Source organism: Dermacentor silvarum, chromosome 1 (genome assembly GCF_013339745.2).
Source record: "Dermacentor silvarum isolate Dsil-2018 chromosome 1, BIME_Dsil_1.4, whole genome shotgun sequence".
NCBI lineage: Eukaryota > Metazoa > Arthropoda > Arachnida > Ixodida > Ixodidae > Dermacentor > Dermacentor silvarum.
Genome location: NC_051154.1, coordinates 238,044,539 through 238,065,771, shown reverse-complemented (window position 1 = coordinate 238,065,771; position 21,233 = coordinate 238,044,539). Strand labels below are relative to the sequence as shown.

The following is a 21,233-nucleotide window of genomic DNA, read 5'->3' as shown; positions in this document are numbered from 1 at the left end:
ATTGAACTATAGGCACGGTAAATTTTCAAGTTTTAAATGCTTAGTTACGAGTACAGTGCTGGTATTAATAGTGTAAACTCATGGTGGTGCCATTTGTTTGCAAGTGGCAGTACATATCTGATCTCAGAACAGCATGGATACTCTGCACGTATTTGATCTCGTAAGAAAACATTGTGTTGTGCGTGGCGCTCCAGCTCGGGGGCGAGGAATGCGTTCATAGGTTCACGTACTTGGGTGGAAGACTCGCAGACACTGCATCGGCTGATGTATTTCTGGATGTCTCTTCCCACGATTGGTGTCATTGCCATAGGCATTGGTTCCGGAGTGCTGAGCCAGTAGCTGTAGTCGTTCCTTGATGCAAAGTTGCAAACATTATTCAGGCTGCAGAACAGGAATGGCATCGTGCTGAATCTCCGCAAGCAGCTTCCGGCACTTCCTGAAAGTTTTAGATCGAAGGCAATCAGGGTGGTTTGTGACTTGGATGCCTAGCTTACTGCCTAGTAAATTGAATTTCATGACAGCCTGTAGCTGCCGACAAGTATGTGCGAAAGCACTTAATCTCGGGAAACACTTTCAAGCGACTGCGTGGGCACCGGTACGGAGGACGAACACCCGGAGCACCGACCGCAGGCCACTGTGAATAGGCACATAAACATCTACACTGCCATATAACTGCAGGTCACCCATAGGATGTCCAAAGTTCACGTCATTCGGTTCTTGTGTGCCGATGACAATAACGAGAAATGAAGCTCACCCAAGTCTTGGCCGTGGGCTTTCTCATCGCCGAGTATGTAAAGGAGAGAATAGCCAGACCAGAGCGGATGGGTGCCCCTGGGGCATTCCGGAACTCGTGAAGTTTGACTGTGCCTGGTGAAGAAGTAGCCTCGGGACCTGGCGGGACCACCCGGAGGACCACGATTTCCTGGACGTCCCGGTGTGCCTGGCTGACCGGGGAACCCTGGCAGCCCTGTTGGAAAGCGTGCGCCGATGTAGTTTAGTGTCTAATTGATAGTTAAGCGATGTCTCGTTATTCAGCGAGCAGCCAATCAATTCAAGTCTTCGGATTAGAATGTGTGCACCTGGAGAAATGGGGTTAGCGGGTAGGCAAATCGATAACTTTCCTGGCTCCCCACGCGCGCGTCCTTCAGTCGAGACAGTAGGAAGTGGTGACTTTAAACATTTACACGTAACTGTGCCTGCAGCTTCATGTAAAAATTCTTTCCAAGAGAAATGGTGTTAGTGGAGTGCTACATGTTATTCCTATAGCCATCAGTGGTTCTTTAACGTGCTCCCAATTTTCGAAGCGCAAGACTTTATTATTCATTTATTTATTTATTTCTTTATTTATTTGTTGGTTTGTTCGTTTGTTTGTTTGTTTATTTATTTATTTACCTGTGTCTGTCGTTTTCGGCCTTATTTTATGAAATACCTCTCTATCGCTTCCAAGTACAAGTTCTGCTTAGAATAACTTTAGCCGTGATGGCAACCTGTTCAATCTTAACGTGAGCAAACTTCATACCATCTATGTGGCAACAATGATCATCTTCCAGATAATTACGCCTACGAATAACCTCCAAAGCTGCCTGATGCGCGCAGGCATAGTTCACTAAGGAGCGTCCTTTAAAACTGGCTTCTCCACAATAAGATGCCTAGCGAGGAGAAGCCCGCTCATTCTTTTTTTTTTTTTTTTGCAGGCTGTGATAGCCTGCATATGGGAAGTATACTTGATTGTGTGGGTAACAGAGGACGTTACCATAGAAGCGGTAAGCATCGTTATAAGCAGCAACAACAAAAAATACGCTTTAGACGGGATCAATCCTGGGCAGCTCCCCCTAATAACATAGGGAACGTGCACTTGGTCCTGTCACGTCATGCTATACTTGGTCCAACGATTTCATTGCTAAGCCTGACGTGAAGTAAACGTCGACGCGACCATTAGAGTGGCTTCATAGTAATGAAACTCTGTTAGTGGCAAGAGGTTGGAGTGGCGCCCTCTCCCGAGTGACGTCACGGCCAGGACACCGCTCGCTCCGTGCATGCTCGGCGAATGGGGTGCGTCAGCCGTACTACCTAAAGGATGTTTTGGTTGCTTTCTGCTGTCACGCCTAAAGTGCAGTCTCTCTTTTGCAACTGAGTGAATCGTGAAAATTTGCTGCTTGGATATCGAAGCTGTATAGAGTTGCAGGGGTTACTGCTTTTGCAAAGCAGAGGTGCGCCGTGTCTGTTTATAAATGTTTCGTAAAAACAATGTCTGCAAATTCAGTATGGAAAATTTGAATTGTACGACGCTTCGCTCTAAACTTCACATTCCTTTAGTACTTAGTTATGGCAGACATTTCGTTTTACACTGAACAGCAATATTGGTATTTGGTGTCGACTTTATATATTAATCAGTATGTTAGAATAGGATACTGCCTGCGAAGCTTTCATCAAACTTCTTATTGCTCTGTTGAGTTGTTCTACTCAAAGTGGGTACTGCAGTAATGCGTACAAACAAGAGTTAGGCGCGCATGTTTTACGGAAAAAAAATTGCTACTACTTTAAACTTTCTCCGAAATAGCCACCCAGAAAAAGCATTCTACATGGCTGTTAACACGACTGCGCTTCGTGTATCTATAGCAATCACCTGAAGGAAAAGGTTCGTGGTGAAGATCAAGAGCCAAGCCATTACATGCCATGCAATGTTTCATAGTGGCCTGAAGTGGTCTTTATGGACAATATGGTAGACACCTCCCTCAATGGAAGCAACCGACAATCATTATGACGTTATGACGAGATTATGACGTTGTGACGTGAAACCCTTCCGTTCACTACAACTTCGAATTGAAACCATGAAGGAGTCCTTTACAGCGCCAATTGGAGTGCCTATAACATACTCGAGGCACTAGAGAGCAGCTTCGGCTGCGTGTAAGAGGCAGCTTTGTCATGCAACATCATCACGCAACTACCATCTGCATGACGATGTCTCGAACCACAATGGTGTTTAATTATACGAACTGAGAACTATTCGCTGCGTCAGCCTATAAAATACCCCCTCATAAACAAGACACTATATATGCAAGCCTCATATGAATTGACTTGATTTTTGACTTCATTCTGTGTGAATGCTGATATTTTCTATGTGTCCCATACCACTAAAGAATGAAGCTTCGGCTTCTTGCTGGCTGCAGCCATATTGTCTAAAAGGCATATTTCGCCCAACAAGTTGCGCCGAGCAGCTGTGTCAGTTTCGCCAAGCAGATCGGTCAGAACGGTTCCCCAAGCAACAAGCAGCGCTAAATTGTTGGAGTAGAGCGTGTAGCACTGAAAAGACAATAACTATTGGCCCATGCCTTTTTGTGAGCGGCAAACAGCTTAAAGCCTCAATTAGCTTCAATTAGTTACCTTAGTTACAGCCTCAGTTAGTTACCGTCGCTTAAAATTAACTGGTTAAGAACGGCTTAATTTTTAGAAGCAGTTCAAAAAGCAAACGGCACTGGTAGAATCTATACTGCTGTATTGTTTAGTCCTGCTGAACGTTTCTGTGAATAAATGCGAAATTCAATATTTCGCCAATGAACAGCTCGTCGTGAGCAAGAAGATTTAGCGGGTTAAAATCAAGATAAGTGTCGTAGAAGTCATATATAGCCAGCGTTTCTTACGTGATTGTTGCACCACGGTAAGTATGGTCGCTTAACTAAATTGTTATATCCTATATTTTCGCCTTTATGCTTTTATTATCCACGTGAGCTACCGATGCAGAGTGTAGAACTGCGCATGAAAAACCCACAGCGCTCCGGAGTGACCTCCGTTGGCCTGCACTGTAACGTTGCCTTTGAGAAATATATTGTTGTCTCTTGTTGGCTCTTTCAATAGATTTTGACAAATCAAGACATTGCCAAAATATATTTGAGAGGACTGTCATAAGTGTACCAGCACAGGGAACGAGAGCGAACAAACGGAAACGTTGCAGAAGGCGCCCGGACGCAGCCCGAAATGTAGCAGACGACAAGCGCAAATCCTTGCCATGACGTCATGCGAGCGGCGCTCGCAGCGCCACTTTTGTTTGAGCTTGACTGTACGGCTGTCGGTCCAACTACAGCCTGACGTCACGGCGCCGAGTGTGCAGGCGTTGTGTCGTCTAGCGGGAACTGACCTGTATGTTTAGGTTTCGGTACCGGTGCTGAACTGAGTTCGCTGTCAGGACATTCTTGTTGGCAGGGGTTTATACAGAATTTCGACTTCGGGGGGCGGGGGGTCTTACCAGAACGCGCGGGGGAGGGGGGGGGGGGTGAATACGAAGTATTGCTTATCTTTTTTTTAAGCAAGAAAAATAGGTTCAAGAAGCTAGCGCTCTTTTTACCACGTTGTTTTATTTAATTAAGGCTTAACGCTTTTTTCAACAAGTGGTTACGGAAAAGCTGCTAATTATCAGAAGTACACTAATTAACCTTTTCAGCAAGCATATTAAACCACATCTTACAATGGAGTTCGTCCTTGTTGGTGCATGTAGAGCTGATGTTGTTGCGCAAACAATACTACAACGAAGGTGGAGACAGGCAGGCACGAACGAGCGCTGTATATAGAAGGCCGAAATGTGTGCCTAGTTTTTTTGTGATTATAAATTCAGTACTATATTTAAACACCCATGGCATTCTGTCACCACATTTGAAAATGGCAAGAACATAAGGGACAGCGTTTAGAGTTTTCATTTGATTGCACAAAGTTTATTCTTTCTTTCTATGCAGAAAAAAGTGAAGCAAGTTCTCAATCTACTAGTCTTATTGAAAGAACAAAGTGCAGACGTTTTCAAAACTAAGTACAATATCACTTTGCACGAGAAAAAAAAAAAAAAAAAACCAAGCACAATAGGCACGGAGAAGCCATATACCTTAAACAATACAATTAAAATATAACTAAGAAAAGAAAAAGAAAAAAAGAAGCCGGCAGATCCCGCGCCCCGTGGGATTCGAGTGTGCGGGGAGCCTACCAAGTTAACGAAACGACCATGAGAGCACCAAGACGTAGGCGGATAGATATATAGATAGATACTCTCAAAGTGGTATATGATTGCTTAGAAATGATTCGCATTTAAAAAGTATATATGCTACACGTCCGCTACAATCCGGTACATACAATATCCAAAGAAACTAGCTACTAGGCCAACCGTGGCTGCCACATTCACAAAATAATAACTATATTAAAAAAAGTTGGGACTACACAAACTACACAATTGCACCATGTCACCCCGCACGTATCTACAATACCCAACGTCGTTTCTTGGTTCGGTTTGGTGAATATATGTATAGCACAACCCGCTACGGGGGTTGTGCTATACAGCCTGTTCAAGGTGTATACAGCCTGTCCTACAGGAAGAAGCAGTATCTTCAATGCAGCTGATGACAATGCAGGGAACATTCTTTTTGTCTCGACTTCGCACGCAAGCATTAGCAGTGCTTGCTGTGAAGCCAGCTCTCCAAGATACCGTCAGTAAATTCTACTCATTCCCCAGTCTATAGTCGGTCGGAGCTTAACGATAACGAGAGCAATGTGCCACATTGTCAATTTTACCACTAAGTACAGTGATAGTGCTCGTACTGTACGTATTGCGCATACGAATACGTTGACTTAAAAGTGGAAAAACAGAAAGACCAAACATGAATCTCGCATCTCATTCACGCGCAAGCGTTTACCGCGACCTCAAGGATTCTCCACTCTCTGCAGGTCGCACTGTAGCAAAGTCGTCTGCGCGCTGAACATCAAAATTGCACCTCAAAATTAAGGCCACGTAGCGTACACCTCAGTAAAGAGTAAATATTTCTGAAAGAGATTACCACAGTGCATGGGTTCAGCGTAATTTTTTGTCCGGGATGATTGCCTGTCTGAAAGAGGAGGGGGAGGGGTTGGTCCGGAATATTTTTTTTTTGGGGGGGGGGGGGTGTGTTTGGGGTGTGTGTATAGATCCCTGGAACTTGTTGCTGCTGCTGTGCCCCCATTGATTACGCCACTTGCGACGCAGCGTGCTGTTGCGCGCGCCGCATTGTGAACGCTGCTGAGAGTCGCAGAGTGCAGCAGCGCTGAATTCACGCCAACAAAAATAAGGCGCGGCGGCAGTGGTGAAAGACGGTGGGCATGCGCAGAAAGACGCATGACTATCACATGTACCACATCAGTGGTAAGCGACGCCATATTTTTTTTGCACGAGTGCATGTTGTGAAGTTCGCGTGATAATCTCGAGCGCTTTGCTGCGAATTAAGATCCCGTGGAAGGCGCTTTTTACGCGGGAGTTCGAAAGCGAGCTTAATTAGGGAGCTGCTGGTCGAAAAACCGCATTTTTTTTATACGAAGAACGAAACCACTTGCTATGAAAGTTATGGTTTGACGTTCCGCTTTACGTACAAAAAAGGATCACGCAAGTTTTCAGCTAGAGGGCAATGGAAAACTCATCTGACGCAAGCGTTCGGTTCGAATAACAACAAAAATCGTAAAGTTAAATTTTCACACATGGGTGAAGGCTATGTCGGTGAGGTAAAGAAACTTAAATTCTCGTAAATACAGCTTCGGTTTATTCGCATTTTTTTTCGCTTGTCGAAAAAAAAAATGCGAAGTCGGGGACGCTTTTTTTTTTCGAGGGCGCTACAACCGTTCGTTTCCACGTTTTGCGCAGAGCGTTTTGCGTACTTTGTCATAAAGTAACGGAATTTTGCACATTATACTCTTCATTGCGTGTATGGTGAAATTATCTGCATTTGTTGCCATTATATCTGGTACAGCATCTGAAAAAGGAGCGAGCATTTCAGAAGATGCCCGGAATTCAAGCATTCAGAATTGTCAACCTCTAGGCTCTAGGCGCATTCTAACTCGTTAATTATGTAGATCGAGTAACAATTGGAGTCAAATTAATTAAGATATTGCGCGATAACTATTGCAGGAGATGAGCACGTTGAGGAAAATGCACATAAAAATTATCTTTGAGCGGTTTTCTAACCTTCCTAAAATTAAAAAAAGGCATAAAAGGTGCATAATGACGAACGGTGGTTCTGAAAAACAATACAGTTGATTAAGCTCTGTAATCGCTTGTCAATAACCATATAAAGCCAACAGAGAATCAAGCCAAGTAACGCATAGGGGAAAATGAACTGTCTCTTTAACTGAATTGGTGACTCAATTAGCTGTGAGAATTATATTTGCCACGATCTTTTAATAAATAAAGAAAGAAACGAGCATGGAAGATAAGACAACTTTCCCTCCTGTGGGAGCCGAACCCACAACCTCTGCTTGACACGTGCGGTGCTCTTCCGAACGGCTGTTCCTTTGCTCATTTTCTTGGTTTTTATGTATACGTGTTTAACTTGAAAGATAATTCTGAAACACATCTCCCGGTAACACTTACCAGGAGATGATTAATACTTATGATTAACACCTATGATTAATGAAGGTTTCATTAAAAAGGTTTTTGAGATGTACTTCGTGTTCCTCACTGAGAATTGCAACCTATTAGAGTGCACCCATTTCCTACAACCTGCAGGTTTCGCTCCTGTTATTAACGCAGCCTGCAGCGCTTAACCTAACTCCTCTTCGTGATCATTACGACAGGGAGCATGCCAAAGTTTGCAGCATTCAAGAGGCCATAGCGGCTAGTGGCTCAAAAGTTTTGCAAGGTGTTTCATGGAGGCGAAATATTCAGCCGTAAAGCTACCTGCTGCATATTTTCATGTCAGGCTCGAATCCGCACGTCACGAGAAATCATTGTCTGAAAACGAATTATAGTTAGTATTCCCTCCCATATTTCTCACGGACGTAACGTCAGCATAAGTTGAAACGCGAACAGAAAAAAAAAAAAAACAACAACAACACCAGAACGCATGTTATGTACGCCTAATTGCGGGAGCCTGCTATGTGCAGTCCCTCCGTATGTAGCCAGTTTTTGAGCGTAGTATAGTCCCAAGTGTACGTTTCGTATCCTCAATTAAGGCTCTGTTACGAATGTAGGGCAAATCCATGGAAACGCAAGAACGCCTTGTAGTCGTTATCGACTTGTTCGCGTTTGAACTTAATGCTGATGGTATACGTGTAAACGTGACTGACTTGGAATTACGAGGCACACAAAGCCAGGGTACGCGTGATGCATGAAAGATGACCATTATTGATACTGGTTGAAATGCATCATTAAACGCTGTAGCGTACGCAGTTTTCTCGGCACAAAACGAGGATGTGCGCCATCGTGGTTCGCTGAGGACCTTTCGAGTGGTTACTTCGTACGAACGCACAGGTTGCTGAAGCTGACCACTATTCGCACTACCGGCCAGCAAAGCAAGCGCGAAGAAAATCCGTTTCCATTGAAATTGACTCTCTTACTCGGCGCATCATAGCGTCCAATTCCGCAGGCAATAGCAAGAGCAGTGACATCACGATCATTGCGTGCGCATCCAGATGGTGGTCAAAAGACCTGCCTTGGAATCCTTCGTCGCCGGGGAGACCTCGGGGGCCGGAGTAGCCTGGAAGTCCCGGGAATCCCGGAAGCCCATAGTCTCCCGGTTCGCCGTTGACTCCCGGGAAGCCTTGGTCGCCGGGAAGGCCTGGCAATCCGTTGGCTCCTGGGAAGCCTGCGTCTCCTTTGATACCTCGAGGCGTCTGCTGAAAATCGCTCGGAGCGGAGCTGCCACGTTGTCCTTTAGCACCTGCACGTGTCGTTAAACGGCCACGCATTTGTAATTATAAGAGTGACCGTGTCGTGGGCATTGCTTTTATTTAATGACCAAGCGAAAATGAGTAGCTGTTGCCAACATACGGCGAGAAGTACTCCCCGATTTATTTTCTTCTCAATGAAGAAAAATACTGAGAACAAGTAAATTCAGACAAAGGAGATTTCCGGGGCGCTGGGAGGGATAACGGCTGCAAAAGCACAACCGAAACAAAAACAGACGAAACCCGCACCTACCCGCACCTCCAGCAAATAATGTTACGTGTAGCCCAAGGCTATTTACACTTTATTTATAGGGAAGGCTAACGGAGGCCAAAATGGCGACGCTATATCAAGCGGGATCCCGTCGTCTTCCTTCTCCTCAGTGCAGCCCCACTGTGGCGGCTGTTCCGTATCAATATTTTCGAGGCTATGATTTCAGCCAACGTTAATATTGATTTGCTCAAGCTTTCGCTGTATTGCTTTTGTAATAGGAAATGCAAATTTTGTGCCCTAAAGGCGAGCTTCTCGGGCTCTACGTACGCGCGTGGTCATGCAGAAAGGCTTATTTCGACGAACTCTAGCCAACACACCATTAAATTCTACAACACGTTTTCTGTCATGATCGTGAGCACACAAATAGAGTTGAAGAATTGGACGGAGCATTCTTTTATTAATCTGTGCCAAAAGTTTCTCACATTTAAGATTTATTGAAGCCTGGACGGCTTTATATTCTACCGGCTGAACGTGCATCCGTATATACGGGGTGACCATCTTTAATATTTATGGAATTTTTAAAAATCGCCTGTTGCAGCTAACATAATTCTAGTCCTTGAGCTGGATTGTTCAGAGAGGCGGACATTACTTGCACGAGAAATCGAAACACATATTCAGCTAATTAACAAAAGTTCACTAATTAACTTCCTTATTGATTACATTACGGCACATATTGCAATTTACGAATTGTAGCCGGCGAGCTTGTTAGGCGTATCCTTTTAGAATTAATTTCCATACTCACACCAGTTTGTTGATATGCGCCATCAAACTCGCCGTAAAAATGCACTGTTGTTCCACTTATTTTTTTAACATAAAGCTCTTTTAGTAATTGAAGCATGAAAGTAACGGGAACGCCCATGTATTTTGTCCCGGACCTTGGGCAATAATATCTCGAAACTGGTGTCATCCTGGAAATTTATTTCAAGTGGATACACCTTGTGAACTCACTGGCTACAATTCTTAAGCTGCAATATGATCCGTAAGATTACTAATGAATAAGTTAATTTGTCACTTTTTGGTAATTCGTCGAATATGTGTTTTGATTTCTCGTGCTAGTAATGTCCGCCTTTTCGAATAACCTAGCTCAACAATAAAAATTATGCTATCTGCCACAGGCGATTTTTAAAAATTCTGTAGAACTTAAAAATGATCACCCTGTATATGTTGCTCAATTAGCTTCAGATGGAAAATGCGAGAGGGATGAATAATGCGAAAGGCAAGTTTCCGTTTTCTAGCTTGTAGATTTCATTGCATTATGAGTGCATAAATTGGAGGAAATACATCTTGTGGGCCAAGTTTAACGTTTTTTTTATAAAGTTTACTGCTCTGGAAGCAACACAATCCTCCCTGAACTTCGTATCGCACTATGTTAGTAAGATTGTATAACATACAAATGGAACATACAGCAACATAACTTCGTTCGAAACGTAGAAGTCCGCGAAAACGCTGCTTTTCGCTGTCTATATGTTTAGTACTTCAGCAATGGTCTTCAGAGCGAAAAGATGCGTGGATCCGTTATTAAGAGTCACCGGGCCACAGCACATAAATCGCTGAGGTATAGATCGTAAGGATAGAGATTTTTGAAACGAATCGAATGATGATGGCAGCGAATACTCGTATATTACGGACCGAACAATGATGACACGAAATTCGATACCATCAAGTTTAATAATACGTAATGACACCGCTGCTCTCCACATAATAGAATATAGCAGTTATTAGAATAACAGCATATGCGGTTCGTCGTAAGAAATTATCGAATGTAATTAAATAGCCATAAAAAAAACCCTTCTTGCATGATCTTATCTAAAATCACTCCGACACACCTTTAATAGCATTCTTAGTATTTTCTTTTTCTGTCTTTCTTTCTTCCTTCCTTTCTTTTTTTTTTTTTTTTGCAGCCGACGTGCCGCATTAGTTGCGCTCAATGTCATACGCAACCATTGCACGCAGAAGCGTAGTAAGTGCCACGATAGTTCATTTGCTTTTGCGGTACAAGATACTAAATTATTTGCAACGAACTAAGCACTTGCCTTTTGTTCCGTTTATTCCGGGCCTTCCAGAAGGTCCGGGGAAGCCGGAGTCACCTCTTTCGCCTTTGAGTCCAGGGAAACCGGGGAATCCCGATTCTCCAGGTGCCCCCTTTTCACCCTTGTAGCCTCGTTGACCGTCTTGTCCCTGAGTTGAGAGGGACACCCACGAATGTGAACACGAGTGCGCTGGTTTTCTTCTCTAGTATTGACCCTTTTCGCGGAGCAGTTTGTTCTAGAGAAACGAGATGGCGCTCACGGCGGCGCGCCATACGTTGCCTCAGCGACAGCGCACGAAAATGAAACCATTACCGCTTCTACCTTGCATCTGTGCGATCAGCTTTCGGAAAGGCAACTGAATTTCCGCTAACGCACTGTGCTTCATTCATGCTGGTTTGAATCATGTGGATTGAAGACGCGTGCAGTAGTTGGCGGCAAAAATAGGGATTGGCATATTAAGGAATGTAATGAATATGTGGGGCCAAGTTCGCGGACCGCTGCTGCAACTGTCCGTACGTGTTTCCGGCACTTCGAGATGTACGTCTTTCCTCGAGGATACACAAATTTGCTCATCCGCCAGCGCTGTATCGCTAACCTTCAAAGAAAGGGCTTCAGCCGCGGTACGTTGGCAAGAGTGAGTACCGCTCGTTAAACAATGATAAAGGGAGGTAGCGCCACTTCCTGTCATAGTAGGTTTCGCTCACAGTATCTACACCCATCTTCCCCAACCGGCACGGAAACTTACGCCCACTCTTTCGCCAATGTGTCAAGAATAAGTGAATGGGCGCACACTTGAATATATGTGCACTTTATACGCACAGTAAATGACGGACTACACCGATAGCGCACGAATGGTCGAAGCTGTATGTTTCGTGACGGTCCACGAGAGTAAGCGAGTTACTAGCGATAATACATCTTTGCTACAAAGTATTATAATGTGCAGAACAGCTACCTTTCAAGCATTGTGCGCAGCAAGAACAAATCTAACGAAACTGAGCACAACCGCGAGTGATTAGGCAGAAAATAATCAGATAGTGACCACACTGAAGAGCTTTACTGAGTCAGAAATATGAGCTGCTTCAAAATATTTGCCCCCTCCCCCCCCCCCCAAATAAAGAACGAAGCGCGAACACTAATCCTGATCCATTTCATGAGCGGAAAGTTTGGAATTCATATTTAGCCCCGCTGTTAGAGCAAGCACCGTATGCGCTGCTCGCGCCGTTTGGACGTAGCTTAATCAGCTCCGAAAGCGCTTTTGCATGTTCTCTGAAGCTGTGGGCAAAGCTTCGTGTCGTCCACCCAGTCAGCGTCTACGATATCTCCCGAAACAGAGGTTTGCTAAGCCGCACCGGCGTCATACACATCCATTGTAAACACGGAGGCAACGGAGGCAGTTGAGGCAAGCAATGGACGCGTCACCACGTGATAAAACATGGCAGCGCCCACGGGATCGCCGCGAAAAGGGTCAATATACGCCGTTGGCTTGCAGCATACATCCCCCCACCCTCCCCCGAAAGTGTTAATCCTCCTTCTCTCGTCATCGTCACCCATCATGCGCCTCTTTCTTCCCTCTTTCTTTCCCTCTTCCCCTTTCCCCAACGCCGAGTAGCTGGCTCGAGGAATTTACTTCAGGCCGACCTCTCTGCATTTCGTATCATTAAACGTGTATCTCTCTCTCCAAACAGGCACACTTATATACACGTACACATTCTATATTAATATAAGTTAAAAAAAAACAGCTATAGCATAACACTTATTTTCATTCTAGCCTCCTTTTCGACCATTTGAAACAATACCATTGGGTGCATTCGTTTAACTATCGCCGTTGTGCGTAACCGAGTGATTTGCACCTCTGACAGTGGCGTTGGACGTGCTTGGAAGATGAAGAGGCGGTGGAGAGTGGGGGTGCAGGGGTTGAGCAGCGACTACTTGGCTCCTACAGCAGTGTGTACAGAATGCGTGTCGCCCTTGCAGACGAGGAGATGGGGTCCTCTGTACACCCAAGGACGCTGTTCGAGTTTCAATACTCGTAACGCGTTTGGAGCAATCACAAGTGTCGAGGCCGCGCATGCGCAACAGTGCGCACGATATGTACGCGTGAAAACTGCTGAGTGCAATTAGGGGGAAAAAAAAAGAACACTAGTATATTGTAGAGAGCTCCGTATACCATTTCCAAATCACTTTTGTAAAGAAACAAATCATTTTAATGCCAGATAGACATCATATATGTAAAATATGTGTTGTTTTGTGCAAAACGCAAATGGACATCGGGTGGTTACGGTGTTGAAGAATGCTTGATGCTGACTTTAGAATGTCACTTAACTAGAGTCCTGAAAGTATTGCTTATTCAGAGCGTCGATGTGAGAAGATGGAGAAGTACAATTCTGCACAGTTGATCTGTTTGAGTGGAAAGTAGGCCGCGATGCGTCAAGTGTGGCGCAGCATTCGGTTCTAACGGCGTCGATGAACTTCCACGGAGCGAGCGATAATTAATTTCTGCAATTGAATGCTACATTCCATGACACTCCCCCAAATTCGTATTTCCAGTTTTGTTTACAACTGGCCGCAATGCAGACTCGCGTGTTTTTGTTGCGTGCTGCTCTTTTTCTTTCCAGTTATTACGGCTAGCTTTATTCTTGACTCTATTATGTTACCTCCGGAAACTGTCCTGCATGTCCGCGAATGTCATCACAGTGGCATGCAGAGAAATCTGCTCAGAAAAGCGTTTTGTTGTTTGTTGTTTAGTGACGCGCATAAGCAACACAGAAAGAATTCAAGCTATATAGCTGGCTTGCATTCGAATTCACTGACACCACCTTCAAAATCTGGATGAGAACCTCTGTTCTTGGAGAAAAAAGAAAGGGGTCGATGATAGCGTACCCTGGGTCCTGGTATTCCCGGTGGTCCAGGAACGACAGGTCCCGGCAAGCCTGAATCTCCTCGACTGCCCTTTGATCCTGGGATGCCGGGGTATCCAGGCTGTCCCGGAGCTCCCTGTTGACCAGGGGTGCCTGTCGTCGGATAACAAGGAACATGTCTCGGTTTAATTCACCCGAACGAAACATTGTGCGCCTCTCGGCTTCCTGCCCCCTTCTTGGTTTCCGAACCTTTCACCAAAGACCCTTCCCAGTCACAGCTTTTAACATGCTATCTTTGCCCAGACCACCGCATGACTAGTATCTCGGATTGTTGACCCCTTAAGTAGCGCAAGAGGGTTGACCAGACAGCCTCCTGTTCCAACCAACTTTGGCCGTGCTCCACGCATATACAGCACAGCTGCGACCCTGATACAACGTTCTGGACCCGCCTGCTTTCTGAAGTTAATACCCTAAAAACTGTAGGTTGTACCTTGTCATGTAGATTTGAGATATCTGTGCGAAAGTATAGTATAAGAAGTATGCCTGTAGTTGTATACGTCAATGGGCAGCACCACACGCCACATGCAGAAATTATCGCGTGTGGTGGCCTACGTCACTTGCTTTTCCAACATCATTGCGAAAATAAAGTGTTTTAACTGGTTGAGCTCGATGCTCACCGGAGCGCCCTTCACTTTATTGCTAAGCTGGCCAAGAACATGAACTCGATGTACACCCTATCCAAAAAAAAAAAAAAAAAAAGCGGAGAAAGAAGAGAAAGATTAATCGGTCATTGTCGACAATGGCCAACTGGTCTTTCCTTTTTTTTGTTGTTGTTGCGATAGGGTACCTGCATCCTTACAATTCTAAGATTTGATTTTTTTTATTATTCTTTGAATAGCAAATTGCTTGCTGTCTGCCGCTCTCTACATGCGCGTGAAGAACTTGCGTTGACGACGAATAGAATGTTAATGGGAACGTCACCTGGAAGGCCGCTTAGTCCTGCATCTCCTTGTTCTCCTTTGAAGCCAATTGGGGCGACACCGGGGTAGCCGGGCGGTCCATCGGGTCCTGGAAATCCTGGTTCTCCTGCTTCACCTTTGAGTCCCGGAATGCCGGGGAAGCCTGGCGGTCCGGGAACGCCTTCGTCTCCTTTTGGTCCAGGGTAGACGTCTGCGAGGGCGAGCACGACGCATATAACCATGGCTACACAGCACGGACTATTTCTCTGGCATCCATTTCGCTCTGGTGACGTCTTTTCTGAGAGGCAGTTTAGCGCTCCACGCGCTTTACTCCTGCAGTCGTGAGATGATGCCTACAAAGCAGGCATCCTCAGCTGCCTGTAGCTCTAGCCGTTTTACTTTCTGTTACAAAAAAATGTACCGACTTTTAAGAGAAAGCAAAAACAAACCTAGTTGCTTTTTTTCTTCTTAACAAAATATAAAAGCTCTGTTATGTCAACTGTACCTGCACGAATATAACGCGTAATAGACGTTTGACAGCTAAAATAAATATGAAAAAATCATATTATTATTATTATTATTATTATTATTATTATTATTATTATTATTATTATTATTATTATTATTATAACGGGAAATAATTAAGCATAATGCAATTGCAGCATGGTACGCGATCTTCTACAGCGATGTGCATCGGCACCGGAGCACCTGCGGCTGGTGCCAGCACTTTAGCTGGCAGAAATTCTACGCAATTTGAGCCGTGACATCACGCGAGAAGCAGAGATCATGCACATATGCATTTCAGTGTGTTTCGAAACGTGGACATCGCTTAGCGCGGTGCCATTTTTCTTTTCCAAGTATTGCTTTCAATAAGGGCGTCGTCCTTCCTATGTGACACTTCACAGCCAGAGCGAGTAGTCCATATCATCTATGCGAGGTGCTGCGTGGGCACGCGTAATAGCGACAGCAGATCGCTTCGTTTTCCTAGATGAGGCCTCACGGGCGTGCATCTTAGTAGCGTTTCGCGCTTGTCCCATTTTCCTTTTGTTGCGATCCTGTTTCCTCACTGGCCAGCGTCGCACCTCCAGCGCATGCGCATATGTGTACTTCCTATAGGACAACGGTCCCAACCCCGAGTCTCAAGGACGCGGCCCTCGGCTTCCTTGCAGGCTTCCCATGTGGACTGTTTCACTTTGGCCCCTTCCTCCTAACAATTTAATTTGCCTGAGTGCTAACCAGCAGTCCTTTTATCCCTCGTAGCGCCTCGCTGCGTCCCGCAAATAATAATAATAAAAAAAAATCTGTTTTTATGGAGCGCTTCGTAATTGTATTACTGTGCTCTTCTAGGTGGGTGTAGATAGGTGTAGGTGGAGCGCCGTGAGCGTAACTTGTGTTCTCGCCGCCTCGTTCGCGTTGAAGCGACAGGCAGCGTGAAGGTAAAGTCGCTTTTTCGCTGCTGCGGGCTCCATCTTGAAAGAGATCGTCTTACGGCAAGGACAGACGGACGCACGGACAGTTTTCTCGTCGGGTAAGCGTAGAAATGCTTACGCATTTAAAACGCACTTCTTCCTCCTGTTTACGCGCAAGAATAGGTGCATAGGAAATCGAGGACCGCCCGTCTCGGGACTTTATGAAAAAAAAAAAAAAAAAAAAAAATCACGCACGTTGAAGGTACTTCCTCAAAACCATGCCGCATCGTGATTCGTGTAGGTGTAGAAAAATATTCGCTGTTAAATTCAACATCTACTCTGACTTACTATTCAGAACGAAAGGAAACGTCTGGCAATAAACACTGGCGCGTGCAATGTTTTACTTTTTTTTCTTCCCTTTGTATCCTTCATGGCGGACGGATGTAGCCTTATAACGACGCAACCGCACAAATAAGCATAATTGCATGGAGCATGATGAAAAAAAGAACAGTCGCACGTCATGTTACGTCCACTGATTTGTACACGATATAGATTAATATGCGTTATTATTTACTTTGCTATCCTGCAAAACAAGCCTCAGCTCGCGTGCTACAAGGTAACGGATAAATTCCTTATTTTATTTATTGATCTATTTATTTATATACTTAGTTGCATAGCTTAAAGACTTAAATGGGTATTAGTCAGGTTGTAAGATGCAATAACTAAGATTTTTTTAAATATATTTTTTTTCTGCTCTGTGGCAGGCGCACTGTGATCATAAGCGCACGATACAGTACCGGTAGCGGGTGCTCCTTCCGTTCCAGGTGGTCCGGGGTTTCCAGGGTATCCTGAAAACGGCGAAAAAAAAAAATCAATCTCATTCCCCTCAACCGTCACGCGCACGGAGAAGCAGAAAGAAAGAAAGAAAGAAAGAAAGAAAGAAAGAAAGAAAGAAAGAAAGAAAGAACGAAAGAACGAAAGAAAGAAAGAAAGAAAATGAAGACTCTAGGGTCGTATTTCTTTATTAGTTATTATCCAACTTCTTCTAAATGGCAGTTGCGAGCCCTGCATATGAATTTACTAGAAGCGCATATATCAGCGGTAGCGCTTCTGCAGCTAAAGACACGCGGCTGCGCCTTATATAGTTCCCACCAGTCTCACGAAACTACGATGCACGGACACGCCTGCGCGTGTCTCGCTTTCCAACTCGCCGTCGCACGCAGGCGCATGCTAAGCTGCGCGAGTGCCGACAATTGCTGCTGTTACGCGGACGTGCCTTTTCTCAACTTCTGAGAGAGCGCTGTCGTGTATGACGAGGCACCGAGCGTCAAGTGACGAGACGCCCCAGTTTTGTTTGGACGTGCCAGACTTTTGTGGGTGCGGTCCCGCTGCATATGCCCGACTGTTGCACGCTTTGACCCACTGACGGAGTGCTGCTCACGGCCAGACGCCGTTATCTCGCTAAAGCGCAAACGACAGCAAGACTTGGCATGGACAGGTGACGCATACATCGATGAAGCATCGGCGTCAGCCTGTCTACACTCATGCAAGAAGTATCACTTTGAGCCGTCCTTTACTTAAACAGAATTAATTGAAGCGTAGTAGTGATCGTTTGTTTTATTATACTAATAGCGGAAAGGAAGAAGTGATGAAATTCCAGCTGACTGCACTAACTGTCTATAGAATCGAGGCTGAGTGCTGAACAACGGCCAGTATAGAGGGGATGGGAGGAGAAGGAAAGACAGAAGGCAGGGAGGTTAACCAGAATAGCGTCCGGTTGGCTATCCTACACCGAGGGAATGAGAAAGAGGAACACAAAGATGACAGGGAGAGAGAGGAGGGAAGGAAAGAAGAAAATTAGCGGTGAATTCGCTGGCGCGTGTGGTATTGCACTATTAGTCACAGACGTTCACACAAGCCCGTCGTCCTCAAGAAGCACAAAAGCGCCTTCACCGCTTTGTGGGCCGACGAGCGATGGGGGCGGTGTTGGAGGGGAGGGGGGAATAGGAGTAAATGACGGGGAGTGAAGGATATGAAAGAGGATATCTAGTTAATAGACAGGAAGGGGGACTATATACATATTTATACAGTGCGCTGCTACTAAGTACATAGTTTCATTTCACCTTAATTCGCCTGTCGCACGCGTTACAGTGTTATAAAATGTATTCAGCTCGTCATTTATTTAACAAGAAGCAGTACTGTTTGCATAACACGAGCGAGAACGTGCATATATTAGTTACCCTAAAAAAGTAATGGACACGTTTGTTTATCTTAATATGCGTGACAGGATTGGCGTTACATCATGAAGTAGATGCACCCGCAAAACACCAAGCGGCCCCTTTACTCCATGCCCCTCCTTTTTTTTTTTTTTTCTTCTCATGGTTACTTTTTTGCGGACACACCTTTGGGGCCGGGCCTTCCAGCAGCGCCCGGCGCGCCGTCGAAACCGGGGTCACCGATCTGGCCCTTCGCGCCCTTAAGGCCTGGGAAGCCGTCGTCGCCGGGAGGGCCGCGCGGTCCGGGAATTCCCGGCTGGCCCGGCTCTCCCTTGTCTCCCTTGCTGATCTCGAACGTCGAAAGACCTGCGGGGGGAAGGGCGGAGTTCTTCTTAGTCTGCGATGAACTAGCGCAAATTTCACGTGTAAGTGCGCGCATTGCCATTCGTTAAAAGATACATTGCGACTATATAGATGAAAGGAAACCGAGGGGCCCGATTTTTATTAGTCATATTATAGAGGAGGGTATACTTGCTTTACGTATGTGTGTTTGTGTGCGGGCGTGCCATGTTTGTGTGTGTGTGTATGCATGTATCTGTGCTGACACGTGCGTCGCATCGGCGCGCTAGCTTGACCTTTGTTCCTGGATCGAGCGCAATATTCCTGCGCCGTGTCGCCGCCGTGGGAACTTTGGTTCAAATACGTGCATCGCACTTCCAATAGTGCAGTTGCGTTCGAATATTGATTTCAGCAAGGATGCGTCATACTGCTAATCTCCCTCCCACTCTTGTTTCAGTTTTTTTTAATTATTTCATTTGGATTGAGCGGCTATACTTAATTTCTCGTACCGTGAAGCTCATGTGGCTGCTCTGGTTTGTTTTTCTTGAGCCACGCCCAAAGTAGGGCCAAAGCAGAAAAAAAAAAGGTGCGCGCTTTAAGGGTATAGTTATCGATTCCTTAACCAGCGCACTATACGCTAAATAAGGAAGTTCGGCCCCTTTAGCCGGGGCAGTCCATGTGCGAAAAACCCGTTCGTTGGCGGTTTGTTGCTTTACTGTCAGCACCCAACAGAGAAGTCTCGCCGAAGGCATTGCTGCGCGGCTTGGAATAGGAAGTACCGGGATATCCGGGCTCTCCTGTCTCTCCCTTGATTCCGGGGTTGCCGTCAAATCCCGGAGGTCCAGGGAGGCCTGGTGGACCCGGCGGACCAGCGGAGCCTGGGCGTCCATCAAAGCCCGAATCGCCCTGCACAGCAGATGATACATTAATTTGAGCGCTTGGAAATGATCGTTAAAACGTGCAAAAGAATAGTTTAATTATGACTAAAGGATTTATTTTTTTGTTATGCTGCCTTGCTGGGTCGCAGTGTTAAGCACGGTGAAAAGTTGAAATGGGCAGGAATAATGCAATGATTATACTCCGATTCCTTTCATTCTTGCTCTCCGTAGGTGGCCCGAGCGAGAGAAAGGATCGTGCGAAAGAAATCCTACCGGCCATTGACTCCGCAGATCAAACGAAAGGCAGATCCTCTTCCGGGTCTCATGCTTTGGTGAGGCAATTAGTTTCAGCAGCTGTGTTTCGTTATAAATTAAACGCATAACACGTCACAAACATCGCCTGACAAAGGGAAACAAACGAACGACACGCGCCCTCTTGGCTTCTTATCATTCGTCTGTTAATTTTCTTGCGGTGCTGTCATTTGGCGGCCACTTTTTGTCCTGGTTATGGTTTCATTAGTGCCGTCGGAGATGGGCGAGGGCCCATGCAGCGGCTCAGGCGGCTTCATGCTCAGGAGCACCCATGCTCAGGCGGCCGGACAGAGCGACTGACTACTATAGAGTAGAATACGAAAGTGAGAAAGTTGGTTAGCAGTCATAATGAAAAAAAAAAAAAAATACCGCGAGAAAACAGGACATTGGCGTATGCCTCGACCCTGGTGCCGCATGAGATCTTCGCGACATGCCCGGAGGTCTAAGTTGACCCGTCTGTCGTGGTTTGCTGCTGCCTCGGTAATGCCAAGAAAAGTTTCGTGTTTAGATATTCCCGGTATACCTCTATCTTGCCGATTATGCGCATACGTACGCCTGACCACGCTCGTTAGCAAGCTTTACTGGCACCTAAAAATCGCGTGTCATTCAGCGGTACCGGTCTTCTGAGGTAGGCTTGACGTCATATACCCGGTGGCCCGCAAGCATGAGAGATAGCCCTGATTCCATGCCTGCGCCAAAAACGCCATGAAACACTCGCCAGCCGCTCAAAAATACGCGAAGTTATGATTGTACTTGAAAGCTTAGTCATGCATGTAATAACAGCGCTTTGTTCACTTTTCTCGGATCATTATTCTGTAGCAACCTAACGGCTTCGGACATTCTTTAATTAACGAGATAAGTGCGTAGACAAAGCGTCTCGGCCACTCGTTACTGCGGGGTGCATCGCGGGCGCCCACAGATGCGAACGAAATTCTGAGTTGAATCTCAGGGTGGCGCCGGCGACCTTCTCGTTCACTGCCCATGCATGACATTATGATAGCGCTCGACGAGTGGTCAATAGAAGCGTAGCGGGATATGGTGACACCGGCGGAGACATGAATGCGGCTGACTCGCAGCCCCCCCCCCCCCCCCCCCCCCCCCCTCCCACGCAAGGTGTCATCGACCCGAAAACTTGCGGAGGTTAAGCTGGCTTGGCTGAGGCCGAGCGATGAAAGTGAAGGTGCGGAGGACACCGCAGCGCCAGCAGCTCCTTCGTTACCGCACCTTTTAAATGTTCTTCCGAAAGCATGCTTAAATTGTGTAGTAAGTGTTTTAGAACCTCTAGTTATGGAAA

At 45.8% G+C, this 21,233-nt stretch overlaps 1 protein-coding gene across 1 annotated transcript in view; it reads right to left on the bottom strand.

The window, feature by feature from the left end:
- The window catches only part of LOC119436962 (collagen alpha-5(IV) chain-like), an 86,376-nt gene that overhangs the window by 5,298 nt on the left and 59,845 nt on the right, over positions 1–21,233 (bottom strand). The window contains 9 exon segments of the mRNA XM_037704010.2: positions 231–436; positions 755–967; positions 8,433–8,660; positions 10,972–11,116; positions 13,849–13,979; positions 14,808–14,996; positions 16,992–17,042; positions 18,597–18,776; positions 19,529–19,655. Coding sequence (XP_037559938.1) covers positions 231–436; positions 755–967; positions 8,433–8,660; positions 10,972–11,116; positions 13,849–13,979; positions 14,808–14,996; positions 16,992–17,042; positions 18,597–18,776; positions 19,529–19,655 — 1,470 coding nt within the window.